Below are 16,190 nucleotides of genomic sequence, written 5' to 3' on the forward strand. Positions count from 1 at the left end.
TGTCCAATGCAAAGACCACGCCCACCACGCCCCCACCACGCCCCCAACAATAGGACACGCCCATCTCCGCCCTCCCTCCGCGGGCCGCCCGGACAGGGCCTGCGGCGGGGCCAGAGCGCCGGACTAGGCATGGGCCGGCGGGCGGCGTCGCTGGGCGGCTGAGGGCGGAGCGGGCCGCATTCGACCTGGCACAGCCGGCCGCTCGCCGCCCGGACCCGGATAGTAGCAGCTGAGAGGCGGCGGCGGGCGGGCGGAGTTGTCCCGGCGCGATGCGCTGAACGAACGCGCCGACGGGCACAGCCGGCCGGCCTGGTCGGCGGTGCCAGGGCAGGGCCGGTCCAAATGGAGCCGACCTGGCGGGTCCCGGCACCGCCGCCGCCGCCGCCGCTGCTGCTGCTGCTGTCGCTGCTCCTGCAGGTGGCGGGGCCAGTCGGCTGCCTGGCCGAGACCTTGCTGGACGCGCCCCGCGTCGTGGACAGCAGCAGCTCCAGCCCGCCCAGCCCCGCCAGCGTGGTGGCCCCGGGCACGAGCCTGAACGAAGAGACTCGCCTGCCCGTGTTCACTCTCGATTATCCGCACGTGCAGATCCCCTTCGAGATCACGCTCTGGATCCTGCTGGCCTCGCTGGCCAAGATAGGTGAGTACGCGCGCGCCCCAAGAGCCCACCCAGGAGAATCGCGCACCGCGGGTGCACCTCTGCTAGGGTCGTGCATAGGCGATCCGGGGGGCCCCGAACACGACGAACTAGGGAAAAGCCCCTGCAGGGCAGGGAGGACCAGGGCGGGGTCGTTGACAGCTCTAGCTCTGCTCTCTTGCGGATACTAGAATTGGGCAAGTCCCCAAGTCCCTGTCCTGAGGACGTCGCCCGACTGACAGCACCTTGCTTCCAAGGAAAAGGCGAGGTGGGTCGCTTTCTGCATTCTGCAGCGGGTGGCTTGACAAAAGTTCACGTCCTGATACTCTTGGGGGGACGCCCCAAGTCCTGGCATCCACCAGACCCGCAGAACAGCCGGCCCAGAGGGGCAGGGCAACACCTGAGACCTGTGTGGCAGCAGATGGGGAACTGTAGCTCCACCCGGCAGGCAGGTTGTCATCCTTCCAGGCAGCAATTTCTAAAGGGAAAAAACCCAGGGAGGCGGGACGGGACGCAAAAACTGTAACAAACGAACAAACAATAAACTGAAAAAAACTCACCTGGTTTTTCACCCACATTTCTCTGTCGCTTGGAAGGCCTTCATTCCCTGAAGCCTGTGCCTCTCTCCTCTCCTTGGGGTCGCATTATTATCTGATCCCACAGAGGCCTTTAGTTGTAGTTGACACTTAATCTCTGAGAAGTGCTTTGGCTTTTGTCTATAGAAAACACGTGTGGGATGGGAAGAGTTTATATTTTTATGTAATGACTTTCCACCAGGGAAAGATGGGAAGAGGGTAGATGAAACACACAGGAATAACTCTCTCTCTCTCTCTCTCTCTCTCTCTCTCTCTCTCTCTCTCTCTCTCTCTCTCTCTCTCTCTCTCTCTCACACACACACACACACACACACACACGAACAGGGAAGTGCTAAGTGGTGTGAAGGCTTCAGGACTTCCTTCATGGTAGTGGAGGGAGGCAAAGGACATATATACATGGGAGCTTCCCAGCATAAGAATAGTGTGAGGTGGAGAGAACTAAGAGGACTCAGCAGAGACTTCTGCCCTTGGATCCAGATGCATGCACACAGCAGGTGTGAGGGTGGGAGCTACCCTGGGGGCCTGCAGCTGCCTCCTTAGTTATATAGGGGCTCTGTGAAGCTCAGTGACTACCCAAGGAGAAGTGCCACTTAATGCAATCCCTGATTGTCTGGCTCTGGCAAGCTATGCCGAAACAGAGCCTGGAAGTTCTGAGGGAGTTGTACTTCCCAGCTGCCTCTCAGAGGAGACCTTGACTCAGATTTTGCCTACAAAAATAAACCCAGATGCTATGATTTTCCATGCAGGTTTCTAAGCCCTCCTGTGTCAGGCTGATCTTGAGCCTCCCACTGGGCTCAAGGTGGGAGCTGACTCAGAGTTCACCGGGATCCCGGGCAGATTCAAACTGGGTGCTGAATGCAGTTGGTGTAGGTCCACTCCTGTATCTCCTCCAGCTCCTGCTCTGGGGCTGCCTGTGCTCTGTTTCCATTGCTGCTTCTTTGTTGCCATTTCTAGTCCATTACCACGCTTTCTTCTGTTCTTTACTCCTGATTATTTTAATCTGATTAATTGCACTAATAACAGCCGCTAGTAGGCACTTAAGCTCATTATCTCTAATTTTCACCACCAACAGCCCAGATACTTTTGATTATCCCCTTTGTTAGAGGAGGAAATGAGAAATGGGGAAATGAAATCGCTGGTGGCTGCTTGGCCAGAATTCCACCCAGGTCTATTCCACCTCTCATCTTTCAGTCTGTCCTGAAGCCTTCTTCAGTCTTGAGGTCTGAGTGAAAATATAGACCACACTCTAAGAACAGTGCTGGGGAGCCAGACACACAACATACAAGGCTCCATGCCTGCTTACCTGTTCTAGACCCGACTTCTATCCCTGCCAATGGCAGGTCTCCAAAGCTTGAGCGCGACCAGGTGTGGTCCCCATGACCCCAAGCCCACTCTCATGGAAAATAAGTTGCATTGCTGGGCCTCCATCTCTGAACCATTTAGTTTGGTTCCAAGTATTCCTGGAAGGGGCCCTTGAGCTCCTGAGCACTGCTTGGGATGCCTGCCACACACAATGTTTCCAAGATTAAAAAAAAAAAAGAATAGTGTTAGGCAGTGTCTTATAGTGAGCACTGTCACTGATGAGAGCGACTCAGTAATTGTTGAGAGTGACACTTAACGGTGAAAATGACACTGAGACATTGTCATTGGTGAGAGTGATAGTGGTTGTCTCTGGTGAGAGTGGCGGTGTCATTAGTGCACATAAAGCCACAGTACTACTATTTCCACTCTCCGGATGCTTACAAATTGCTTTGCTTGTTTTAGGCTGTATCTTTAGGTTTTATGCCTCTCTCCATGCTCCATATTTGGAACCTGCTCCTTTTCTCTGATAGTTTCACCCACTGGGTTGACCAGGTCCTATCCATTGTGTGGTGCTTTGTAAGGAGGCAGCCATGAGTGTTTCAGGGTTCCTGGGAGCAGGTAGCTCACCCAGCGGTACTTTCATGATCCAGATTCATCTATGTTCCCCAGCCCTTGCTGATGCCCAAGTGATTGGCCTCCTGAGCCTCTAGATTTCCTCTTTCTTTCCCACACCTGGGGTGAGAAAGAGTTGAACATACAGGTGCTATATCTGCTCAGAAGGAAGGTCAGTTTTCAGACTAACCTGGCAGTGCTGTCACTGTTCTCAGAGTGTCATGCCAGAAGCAGTTCTCCCTCAGGTCTTTGTCCTTGTCCCCTTGCAGCTTCTCTCCTTCTCTTCTCTGAAATAAATGTCTCAGAGGAGACTTTTCTTCTTTCATAGCTCATTGGGCACACAATATTTCTATTCCCATGTTTGAGGTTTTACACTGAAAATAACTATGATTTTAGAGTGATTGCCTGACTGAAGTTACTCATTGGAGGGGATATGAGGACATGACATGACAAAACTGCTCATTCATGAAAAATGCCACGGTTTCTATTTGGGGCACTTTTATTCCCTGTACCTAGTGTACCTGCCTGAGAAAGTATAGAGACACATTGCTAATGATTAAACAGGACAGAATATTAAATGAATAAACTAGCATAGCACATTTTTCACACCTTTGAAAAAATGGTTGAAAATTTGACAAGAAACATCCTCTATTTTATTCTCCTTTCCTTTCAGTCATGTGAACCTCATTTCATTATCCTCTCATTGTTCACTGTTAGTCTTTATATTTTGAGTAACTTGATTTCTTAGGCATTTAAAAGTACACACTAAATTTGTTGCATCACAACCACTAATGGAGCCAGGAATAAATGTTCTTCTAGTCTTATAGACTCCTGTACAAGCCCCGCTCTTTTCATTGTTTTCTGTCCTTAAACTCAAGGTTAGGCAGCAAAGATCCTTTTTACTTCTTTTCATCCTGTTGCCTTGAAATTAAAACACTTGTATTATTATTTTAAGGGAAAGACAGAAAATAGCCTGGGTCATGAAGACTTCTCTGGATATCATGCTGGCCTGAATTTGAAATAAGAAACCTAAGAGTTTCTTTGGTTAAAATCTGCCTGAATTACTGGAACTTGATCTCTTAAAAAAAAAAAAAAAAAAAGCTAAACACCACACCTTGTCCTTGATCTGCTTCTCATTGTCATATTTGGTTTGTCCTGAAGCACATGCTTATCCACTTGGTGGGCAGTAAATGATGCTAATGTCTTCACCTCTTTTTTGAAACAGTCTGTTTGATCACATTTCTAAAGTCCCATCTCCTGTGTCTGTTTCTAGTAAGGCTAAAATACCTGATTCCCTTCTGCTTCAGAACCTCTCTTTTCCATTGAGCTAACCTTGTTTGGAGAATGACTTTGACCTCTTTTTCATATTCTTGTTCTCACACTCTTTTAGGTACCTTCTAGAAATTTATCACTACACTTTACTACAGGCATGTTCTTATATCTTTTGAAACAACAGGAGTAATAATTTTGACCAATAATGCTATTCTTCATATCAACTTAAAAATGATAATGCTATTGATCATTATTGGAATATTTTTTTTGTTTTCCACAGAATTTATTCACATATAAAGAAGCCCTGAGAAGTAGAGCCTTACGTAAACTTTTTTCTTCTTCTGTGAAATTGTAGAAATGTTTCATCTCTAAAACCAGTGAATTTGATGCTATATAGAGATAGATTTTCACAAATGGGTCAGTTGTTTTGTAGGATTTTCTAGCTTATTCAGATCTTCTTGGATCAATTTAGGTCATTTAAATTTTTCTGAATATAGGATAAAACTCACTTATTTTTTACCTGCTCCCCATTTATATCTGTATTTATATTACATTATTTACCTCTTCCTACTATTAGTAGTTTGATTTTTTATAAGATCAAAAGTAAAAGAAGTTGATTTTTTGGGGGGGCAACCCAGTGATGCTCAGGGTTACTCCTGGCTATGCACTCAGAAATCTCTCCTGGCTTGGGGGACCATACGGGATGCCAGGGATCAAACTGCAGTTCATCCTAGGTTAGCATGTGCAAGGCAGATGCCCTATTGCTTGTGCTACCTCTCCAGCCCAAAGAAAGTTTTTATATATTTTTAAATAATCAAACTTTGTAATGTACATTTTAATTTATCAGCTTTTGTTATTTTTCATTTTCTTACTTTTCTTTAGTGTACATATATTTTAATTTTATAAAAATTCCAAATTGGGGCCGGAGTGGTGGTGCAAGCCATAGGGCATCTGTCTGCCTTGCACGCACTAGCCTAGGTTCAATCCGCAGCATCCCATATGTTCCCTCAATCGAGGAGATATTTCTGAGCACATAGCCAAGAGTAACCCCTGAGCATCACCGGGTGTGACCCAAAAACCAAAACAAAAAAAATCCAAATTGAAGTTTTGCTCATCGGTTATCAATTTACTTGTTTTTAGTTTATAAAATATTAAATTTTACCCTGCAAGGGTAATGAATGCTTAGCAAAACTCATGTGGCTGGAGAGATTGTATAGGATGTTTTTCTTGCTTTGGCTGAGCTAGGTTCAATTCCTAGCACCCTAGCAGATCCCAGTAAACTGAGCATAGAACCAAGATCGAGACTTGAGCTTACATCTATTTTAAGAATCTATCTATTTTAAGAAAAATAACAGACATTATTTTAATAATGCCCAGAGACAATAGAGATTAGAATTGGAAGTTCTGGCCCACTGTATGAAGCTTACCATAAAGAGTGGTGAATGCAGTTAGAGAAATAACTACATTGACAACTATCATAGCAATGTTAATGAGTGAGAGAAGTAGAATGCCTGCCACAAATACAGACAAGGTGTGGGGGAGAATAGAGATAGCAGCCATTGATGATGGGAATATTGCACTGGTGAAGGGAGGTGTTCCTTATATGACTGAAACCCATCTATAATCATGTCTATAATCAAGGTGTTTCAATAAAGATATTATTTTAAAAATAAAAGACTTGATCTTACCCACACTTCTGGGTGTGATCTCCAAAAGCCAAAACCAAAATATTTTGTAGTTGAAAAATAGCTAGTATTATGTTCAATGATTTCAATTTTAAATATTGCTATAATCATGAGTTCAAAATTGTCATGAATTTGTATTAAAGTAACAGTATTCTTATTAAAATGAGCAAAATTGTTACAATATCTTTGGTATTAAAATTTTATTATTATTATTATTATTATTATTATTATTATTATTATCCATTTCCCTTCATATGTTCTCCAAAATGCAGGTAAATACTTGTTCTCTTTAAATTAAATACCATGATATAATAATAATTAAAAATGTCACAGAGGGGCCAAAGCGATAGTGCAGTGGTAGGGCATTGGGCTTGATTGCGGCTGACCCATGACTGACCTGGGTTCAATCCCTGATGTCCATATGGTCCCCCAAGCCAGGAACAATTTCTTTCTTTTTGTTTTTTTGGGGAAGGGAACACCCAATAGCAGTCAGGGGTTACTCCTGTTTCTTCACTGAGAAATTGTGCTAGGAGTGACTTCTGAGTGCATAGCCAGGAGTAACCCCTGAGCATCACTGGGTGTGACCTAAAACCCAAAAGCAAACAAACAAAAAAGTTTTATATTCACAATACTCTTAAATTTATGTAAATTAACCTTTATTATAAATTATATCTATCATGAAAAGTGTCAGAACCAAAAGAATTCAGAAAGATAAGGAAAATAAAATTACTTTCCAAATAAATTTACTATTGGGGGACACTCATGGAGTGTGGCCATACCAGGAGGTACTTGGTAGTTTCTCCTTGCTCTGTGTTTGGGACATACTTATGTCTCTGCTAAGGGACCACATGGTACCTTGTATTGATCTAGGGTTGGATACATGCAATGCAAGCACTTTAGCCACTACACTATCTTTCTGGCCTCAAAATAATAATTTCAATAAACTAGCAAACCCTATTGTCCTGAAAAAGAAATTTAACACAACTTATTCTGTTAAAGCTGGAAAGAAAACTGCTTGATAAAACTGATCCAAGAACTCTGTCCTGTCACTACTTTAAGTCCAAAAAAATTTAATTTGGTTCTCATGAAATCTAAAGATGGTCATGTGAGCTGAAACAGAATTTTTATTAAATAAAACTTGTCTTTAAACGAGTTTACATGGTCCAAATGTGTCTATGTTAGAGAAATGGAAGCATATATATTAAGACTACAAATAAAATTTTTGCCCTACTTTAGTTGTGATGGATAATTTTAGCATGTGGAATTTTATTGTTGTTCAATTGTCAATATTTTAAAATCCTCTAGTGATATTCTTTAAAAATTCTGTCCAATAATTGTTTTAGAATTTTAGTACATAGCCATTACTGGATACTTATGGTTATTTTAAATTGATTACTTTAGTAATTATGTTTTAGTCAAATAGACCTGATATTGATTTTATGGTGACAACATGTGGCATATTTAAACTATATTTTCAAAGTTTGCTTTAAAATTACTGTACCCAATCAATATGTTCATATTAGTTTCTTGTAATGCATTTTGAGTGAAATTTTTCTTGAATCATCTTACTATTAGCTTCTCTATTTCAGTTCATTTCCAGTGGTTCAAATTATATTTTATGTACTACTTTCCTATTAAAAATAAAACTGAATTTTAAATGTTTTTTCTGTATCTATGTTTCATACATAATTTATATTTCACAGACATCAGTTCCTGTATTATTGCTCTTGAATCATTTGCTTTGGAGATACCAATGAAATATATCTCATCAAACAACATAGGGATGAAGAGATAATACATGGGTTAAGGTGCTTGCCTTGACAGACACTGACCATGGTACAATTCCCCAGATGGAGAACTGGGGCCCAGGGTTATCCACTAGCACTGCTGGGTTTGACCCATGTCCTCATCTCCCCCCAAATAAATGAAGCAATTAAAGCTAAATGTTGTGTTTATAAAATTTTCAAAAATCTATAAGAAGTGTAATCGCACATTTTGGCAAAAAATGGTGTAATTTGGAATTCTTTTTCTCACTCTTTATCCTTTTCCTAAGTACCACATTTTCTGGTATAAAAGATGACTTATTTTTGGGGGGGTTGAGGCCATACCCGTTTGATGCTCAGGGGATACTCCTGGCTAAGCACTCAGAAATTGCCCCTGGCTTGGGGGGAACCATATGGGACACCGGGGGATTGAACCACGGTCCTTCCTGGATAGTGCTTGCAAGGCAGACACCTTACTTCTAGCGCCACCTCACCGGACCCAAAAGATGACTTTTTAACCCGTGAAAAACTTCTTATAAGTTGGGGTTGTCTTATATGCCTGTATACGGCATGCTGAAATTTATTCGAGATTCAGGGACAAGTGATCTGCCCCCCTCTTACCGATGCTTCCCATCCAGCTGCCAGGTGTCATCACTCAGTCCTCTGTTTGTCCTGATCAGGGCACTCAGAGGAGCTGAGTTACCGAGCACAGCATCTCATCCAGCCACAGGGTATGCGACTTTCCAGTGCTCAGTTCTCTGTTCAACTTTTATGGGATGCAGAAGAGGCACTCTGTCTCCCTCTAGCTGTCCTATTAATCATTGCACCCCAGCCAGCTGCTCTATGAGGAGCCTCCTCTTCCTGCTATCAATGTAGATCACAATTAAACAATCACAGTCACTCACTACAAATGAGTAATGTAAAATGATTATTGGCACTCCAAAGTCTATTATATTAACATATAATGTTAACCTTTGAGGGTTCTACTCTTTTTCTTTTATGTTTTTTAATTTCCATTTGGTGTGCATTAAAAGAGACATAATCTTATACAGAAAATATAGCCCAAGTCTTATATTTTAACAGCAAAAGTTCAGGGTCGTCTTATATGCTCTGTCATCTTATATACAGGAAAATATAGTAATGCTTATACTGAAAAAAGTTAACAACCTGAACCAGAGAGATAGTACAGGGAGTAAAGCCTTGCATAAAGCTGGGTTTGATCCCTGGTACCACATGGTCCCCTGAGTCCTGCTAGGAGTAAACCCTTGAGCACTGCAGCATGTAGCTCTCAAAATCCTAATGTTTGATTTTATAATTTACACTTGTTTATATGTAGTTTTTTAAATTAAAGCAATATATATGTAGATTTATAGACAGGTTTATTCTTTATTTGGGGGGCACACCCAGTGACAAAAAGGGGTTACTCCTGGCTATGCACTCAGAAATCGCTCCTTATTTGGGGACCATATGAGATGCTGGGGGATCAAACCACAGTCCATCCTAGGCTAGCCTGGGCAAGTCAGACACCTTACAGAGCACCAACGCTCCAAACCCTATTCTTAATTTTTTTTAACAGTTACTTATGTTTCCCTTTTCTCCAAATTGTTTTCTTTTGACTGAAATATTTTATTTGAAGATAATTCAAGGGAATTATTGAATAATACATTATCTTGCTTTAGGTCATAAAGTATCTTTATTTTGATTATTCTCTTGAATGATGCTTTATGCTTTAGATTATAAAGTGTCTTCATCTTGAATATTCTCTTTAATGATGAAGGGTTGGGGTTGTTATTACTTAATTGTTGGTAGATATTAATTCACTTTATCTTCTTTTTTGCAAAAGAGATTTCTATTCTCTGATTACCATTTGAAATTAGTCTGCATTTTCTTTCAGATTTTAGATTTCTGACATTCTGCCTTTTTTTTTTTCTGGGGGAGGCAGTTGGGCCACACCCAGTAGCCCTCAGGTGTTAATCCTGGCTCTGTAATCAGAAATTACTCCTGGAAGGATCCAGTTCCACATACTACAGGGTGTTTCTTTTTTGTTTTTGTTTTTTGTTTTTTTTTTTTTTTTGGTGTGGTTTGATATAGATTTATTTCACCATTCTTGCTTGAACTTCTTGAGTTTCCCTGTTTATTAATTATCATTTATTAATTCACATCTTGCTGTTCATTTCTTTTCTTTTTTCTTTTGGGGGTCTCTAAGCAGTGGTCAGGAGACTTGAGGTTCCTTTCTGACTGTACCTGGTCAGCTGAGCAGGTGGTTCAGTGCTTAGCTGGAGGACAGAAGTGCTGCTGGGGACTCCCAGGGACATACCCGGTAATGCTCAGGGAACCATGATGCTAGGAATTGAATGTGGTTGGACAATCTCATTTATTTTTTGGAAGTTCTCTATCCTATCTATTTCAGTAGGCATCCTTAGTTTGGGAAAGCTATTTAGGAAATGGTGTTTTGAATGTTCCTCCTGATTTCATCAGGCTTTTAATGGTTTGTACTCAGGATTCATTGTGGGGCTGAATGTCCTTGTGATTTCGGTGCTGTAAATACAGACCTTTCCTCAGCAGGAGTAAACCTGAAAATTGAAGATGTATGCTTTTCTGGTAAATGAATGTCCACTTTGCTGAAAGCCATAAAGAGCTGCCTTGTTTCTTTTTCTCTTTTTTCTTTATTTTTTAACTTATAGTTGATTTATATAGGACAAAATAACTCTTTAAGAATCAACTAAAGGCCAGCTCTTGCCAGGTATGAGGTTTGGGGAGTCCCCATGCTGGAGGACTTCTCCCTAGGCTGGGGAGTGCTGGGATGCTTGGCAGGCCCCCAGCCGCCCCCCCTCTTTCTCCCCTAGACTCTAGGCCTTCCCTGGGTGCCAGCTTAGATGGCCAGAAATGGGTTCAGATAGACTCTTAGGGGTCCTCAGGCTTCCCCCCTCCCTCCGTACTCCAGGGGGGAGGTGCATGGGGAGGAGGGCGGGCAGATATCTGGCTTCTGATTTCCTCTTTGATTCTGGAGACCAGCTCTTGCAAGGTATGGGGTTTGGGGAGGCCCCATGCCGGAGGCCTTCTTCCTAGCCTGGGGAGTGCTGGGAGGCTTGGCAGGCCCCTAGCCGTCCCTCTCTTTCTTTCCTGACTCCAGGCCTTCCCTGGGTGCCAGCTCAGATGGCCAGAAGTGGGTTCAGGTGGACTCTTAGGAGTCCTCAGGCTTCCCCCCTCCCTTCGTACTCTAGGGGGGAGGTGCATGGGGAGGAGTGCGGACAGATATCTGCTTCCGGTTTCCCCTTTGATTTTGAAGGCCAGCACTTCTCAGGTACTGGGTTTGGGAGTCCCCATGCCAGAGGCCTTCTTCCTAGCCTGGGGAGAGCTGGGATGCTTGGCAGGCCCCCTTCCATCCCTCTCTTTTTTTTTTCCTAGACTCCAGGCCTTCCCTGGGCGCCAGTTTATGTGGGCTCTATAGGGGTCATCAGGCTTCCCCCCTACCTCTCCCTACAGTAATGAGAATGTGCTTTGGGAGGAGGAGGATGGGTCATTCTAGCACTGATTTATGTTGGGACAGTCACTGGAAATTTTTTCTCCTTGGTCTCCTATTGATAGTATTGTATGCATATAGTTTATATATGCATAATATCCATCTTGTATTGTGACCTTGATATTGGCCTACAAAGCTCATTTCTAATCTTTTACTGCCTCAGTCCCAACCCTTATTTCCCCCCATCTTCCCATGTAGGTGAAGCTCATGGCATGAAGCTCACCACATAGATGATGAGTGCAGTTAGAGAAATAACTACACTGAAAGCTATCATAATAATGTGAATGAATAAGGGAAATAGAAAGCCTGTCTTGAGTACAGGTGTAGGTGGGGTGGGGAGGAGGGAGATCTGGGAAATTGGTGGTGGGAATCTTGTACTGGTTAAGGGGGGTTTTCTTTACATGACTATAATCATACAACTACAATCATATTTGTAATCATGGTGTTTAAATAAAAATTTAAAAAAATCAATTGAAGGGGTCAGAGTGGTGATGCAAGAGGTAAGGTGTCCTCCTTGCCTTCACTAGCTTAGCCTAGACCCTGGTTCAACACCCTCCCCCACCCCAGTGTCTTATATAGTCCTACAAGCCAGGAGTGGTTTCTGAGTGTATAGCTAAGATGCAGGGTCCTCAAACTTTTTAAACAGGGGGCCAGTTCACTGTCCTTCAGACTGTTGGAGGGCCAGATTATAGTAAAAACAAAAATTATGAACAAATTTCTATGCACACTACATATATCTTATTTAGAAGTGAAGAAACAAAATGGGAATAAATACAATATGTGGCCCGCGGGCAGTAGTTTGAAGACCCCTGCCTAAGAGTAACCCCTAAGAGTCACCAGGTGTGGTCTGAAAACCAGAAAAAAAAAAAGAAAAAGAATTAACTGAATCTTTCCCTTGCTGGTATGAAATCAGATTTTGAATAAATCTGAGGAACAATTACCAGTTTCTAGAATTAAGGAGGGTTCTTTTATCTGAAATTCTGCTGTTTTACTGTTTCACTGAAATCTTTCATTTTTGGTTTCACTTCTTAGTGGTGCCTCTAAGTTTTTTTTTTCATTTTGCGCATGGTTAGATATTAATATTTTATGTTTATTGTAAAGAAGACTAATGCTTCTCTATTGTTAGGTGGCTTAAAGACTAAAGACACTTTATAAGGCAATCTGAAAATAAAGGCTTTATATCTAGTGTCCAAAATGCATGCATATAAAGTATATCCCCTTAGTGAAATCACAGAAGTCCCTTTCATGTGAGGCACTTTTTGCTGCTGCATTTCTTGGAGGTTCTATTCTGTTTGCATCAGTGGGGATTGGGCATCCTTAGTTTGGGAAAGGAACTTAAGAAACCTAAGATATGACTCTTATGTGTTTCATATTCTACATGTTCTTGCTTGTATTAAAGAGGAGTAGTTCAGCAGTGCAAGACACCTTCATAAAAGATACAAGTTCAGTTCAAATTCTAGAATCCAGTTAAAATTCCAGTTGTGCCTTTCACTTTTTCTTTTGACCCTGGCAGACTTCATTGACTTGTTTTTCCTATTAAGTTAGCAGAAGATGGGCTAGATATCTGCTCCATTTGCACCAGGTTTGGCGGGGGGGGGGGGGGAGGAAATAATATGAAAAACTTGAAGGAAAGGCAATATTTTTTAGCAACGTTTCTTTATTTTTTCTAGTCTTTGGGCCACACCAGGCGGTGCTCAGAGGTTACTCCTGGCTCTCTACTCAGAAATTGCTCCTGGCAGGCATGGAGATGCTAGGATTCAAACCACCATTGGTCCTGGGTCAGCCGTTTGCAAGACAAACGCCCTAATGCTGTGCTATCTCTCAGGCCCCGTTTAGCAAAGCTTTTTAATTTTTATACCAAAAGAAACATGGCTAGAGAAGTGTTTGTTTATAAGATTAAAGCAATCTGTAGACAGGGGAGAATTGTACAGTGACACATGTACAATTATAGGTTGCTTGCTCACAATTATGCCTTTTAAATGCAGTGAATCATAATTGATGTACTTCCTGTGATAACACTGTACATTGTTCATTACTGTCCAAAGCCTTCCAAATTTAAATTTTGAAAGTTCATTCCCTAACTAAAATTTTGTGTGTTGCTCTCCCTCATCAAGCAATTCAGAAGAAGGCTTGGGAATTCCTCCATAGAGCTGTGATAGAATGATATTTTACAGATAAGTTTTATGTTATTGTCTAGTTTGGGCACAGAGTGAACCAGAGAAAAGTCCAATTGAACATTAAATTGAGACACTTTAACTGAAAAGCTATTCAGATTCCATATGGTCAGCCCACTTGCAAGAGTTCTCTGAAGTTCAAAGCTTGTTTGTATTAACTAGAGAGTTGTCCCCATTGGGTCACAGGATAGTGAAACAACTCTGTTGCCATCTCTCTGACTCTTCCATCAGCAACCTTACTCTTCCTCATTCCGAGCTGGTTTCTCTGGGGTTCCCAGAATGGGAAACCTGAACAGTGTAATGTAGCCAAGCATTCTTTTATTACAGTATCAGAGGGTGGGTGACGGAACTGAATAATCTCCCTGTCACTTGAGTCTTTAATAAAGTAATCATAGCTAACAAGAGTGAAATATTATTCTTTGACAGTTATTTGGGCCAAATGCTATATACCCACTGTCTTATTGAATCATCAGAGTCACTTTGGGCTATATTCTGTGAAGTATCCTCAGTGGTTCAGATAGATGCAAAGGCAGGTGTAGGAAGCTTGTGTAATTTCTCCCAGTTCTTGCGGCTCCTCAGTAGTCCATGTGAGATCTCAGGATGGTATGTCTATACTACACTGTGCCTCACCTTGTCACCTCAAACATCTGTATGGAGAAAAAAATGAATCATGTCAGATCTTCCTGTGGCCTCTTGATCTGGAAGTGCTTCATTTTTGCCATTCTTGACCTGGAGTCAGAGGCCATATTTGGGTTCCTTCCATGGCCATCCCATCATAATTTCACTATCTAATTTTTACTGCAGAATCAGACAGTTCTGAAAATGACACTGTACTGGCTCCACAATATCATTGTGTAACCAACTGAATAAAATTATTTTAAGCTAGATGGTGTATTTTGAGTTTCTGAATCCTTCTTAATACCCTATGCTACTCACTGAGAACATGTCAGATTTTAGGTTTAGTGTGTTTAAGTTTCAATCTACACAACTTGGGATAGGACAGTTTGAATGCAGTGGATTTACAGAGAGGAAAAGGTTCAATCTGGTTTCTTGTTGCCCACACATGGACACTGACTGTATCACTCACAGGCACATAAGCATATGCACACACACACACAAAGGAACATGCAGATGCAAACTAGCCTTTGTCAGGGCAAACATTTCATAAGCAATTGACTTACTGTCTACCCAGCATATGGCAAACAATTAAAAAGTAATCACCATGTAATCAAATAACTAAATAATGTTTAGAGATACTTATTGTTTTACTTTAATTTAATATGTGGTTATTAGAGTCACCACATATCCTTATTGCCCATGATCTTACAGCTTTATATATATGGTTCTAGGAGGTCTATTAATGGCATATCCTTCCATTCCTGTATTCTACTTTAGGTGAATATTTTATTGATCTCTCTATTTTATAATGCATATACTGTTCTTGAACATGCTTTGAGTGGTAGTTGACTTCACTGAGCAAATTATGCTCTGTTTTTACTTGCTGGAGATTTGGAGCAACTTAATAAATCTTTCTTATCTCTTCTATTTTATCTGAAAAACATGGCATTCATGGTAGCATCCTCATTACCTTATTATGACTTTAGCATTAATCCACTTAGAAAACCCCTCTTATACATCTGGGAGATTTGGTCAGCTCTTGCATCTGAAAAATATGTTGTTGCCTCCTCCAAAGCATTACAGCCTTATACTCAGGAATCCAATTTTGCCCAGTTGTTCTCTCTCACTTATACATGTTTAAGAATGTAATGTCACCTTCAAGAATATAACCTTTTTCTGATTGTGAGGGTTTACTGGTGAAAAAAAAAGGTGCTCTGCTTTATTCAGGCCATAATTGTAGAACTTGAAGTGTAGAAAAATCTGTTTTCCTGGCTGGAGGAAGAGAGAACAGGTATGAAGGGACCATGTCAGGAACAACCTCTCTGCTTGATGGTGGTCCTCATCTTCACAGTTGCTGGCTCATTCATGCTTACCAGGGCCCTCAGATATGTCACTCCACGCACAGTTAACATGCTTCAGTCCTTCGTACTTCTTGTAAGCATTGGCCTCTTTAGAACCAGAGATGGGAAAGAATTTATAACAATATGCTAATCAAAGGAATGTAGCAGTTGATAAAACAAACAGGCCACTCACTTCACTGGTGTCCCAAGCTGCTTCATGATTGTCCTGCTTTGTGGGTTTGTCCCTCGCTAGGCATTCACATGGTGAGAAGCAGTGTAAGAAAGTAAGACCTTCTTGTATCTTCTAAATCAAAAGGGCTTTTATTTGGGGATGAGGGATATGTGCTGTTTTGTTACTTGGTCTCTGAGAAGACCATGATTTTGTCCAGAGGGTTTTTGAGATGCTTCCTCTAGTGAGATAAGCTCAGGCTTTTGAGGAAATAGCAAATCCATGTACCTAGGGTTGTTCTAGTTTTCTGCATCCTGCTGCCCAGGCTGACTTTCCTGGGGCCATTATCATAGTCTGGACTGTGATCATTTATTTATTGGTGGACTGTATACTTACTGTCCCTCTCTCTTGTAAGAGAAGCCATGGGCCAAGATTGGCCCTCCAGTTCTTTGCTTCTTATGTTCCTGTGGTGTTTAGAAAGCATGCAGAAAAACTCACATCT

At 41.8% G+C, this 16,190-nt stretch overlaps 1 protein-coding gene across 1 annotated transcript in view; it reads left to right on the forward strand.

Moving 5' to 3' along the window:
• The first annotated feature begins 342 nt into the window (after window positions 1–342).
• SLC9A2 (solute carrier family 9 member A2) overlaps window positions 343–16,190 on the forward strand; it is a 98,624-nt gene continuing 82,776 nt past the window's right edge. The window contains exon 1 of the mRNA XM_049784911.1: window positions 343–637. Coding sequence (XP_049640868.1) covers window positions 343–637 — 295 coding nt within the window. The remainder of the gene's footprint in view (window positions 638–16,190) is intronic.

Source organism: Suncus etruscus, chromosome 12 (assembly GCF_024139225.1).
Source record: "Suncus etruscus isolate mSunEtr1 chromosome 12, mSunEtr1.pri.cur, whole genome shotgun sequence".
NCBI lineage: Eukaryota > Metazoa > Chordata > Mammalia > Eulipotyphla > Soricidae > Suncus > Suncus etruscus.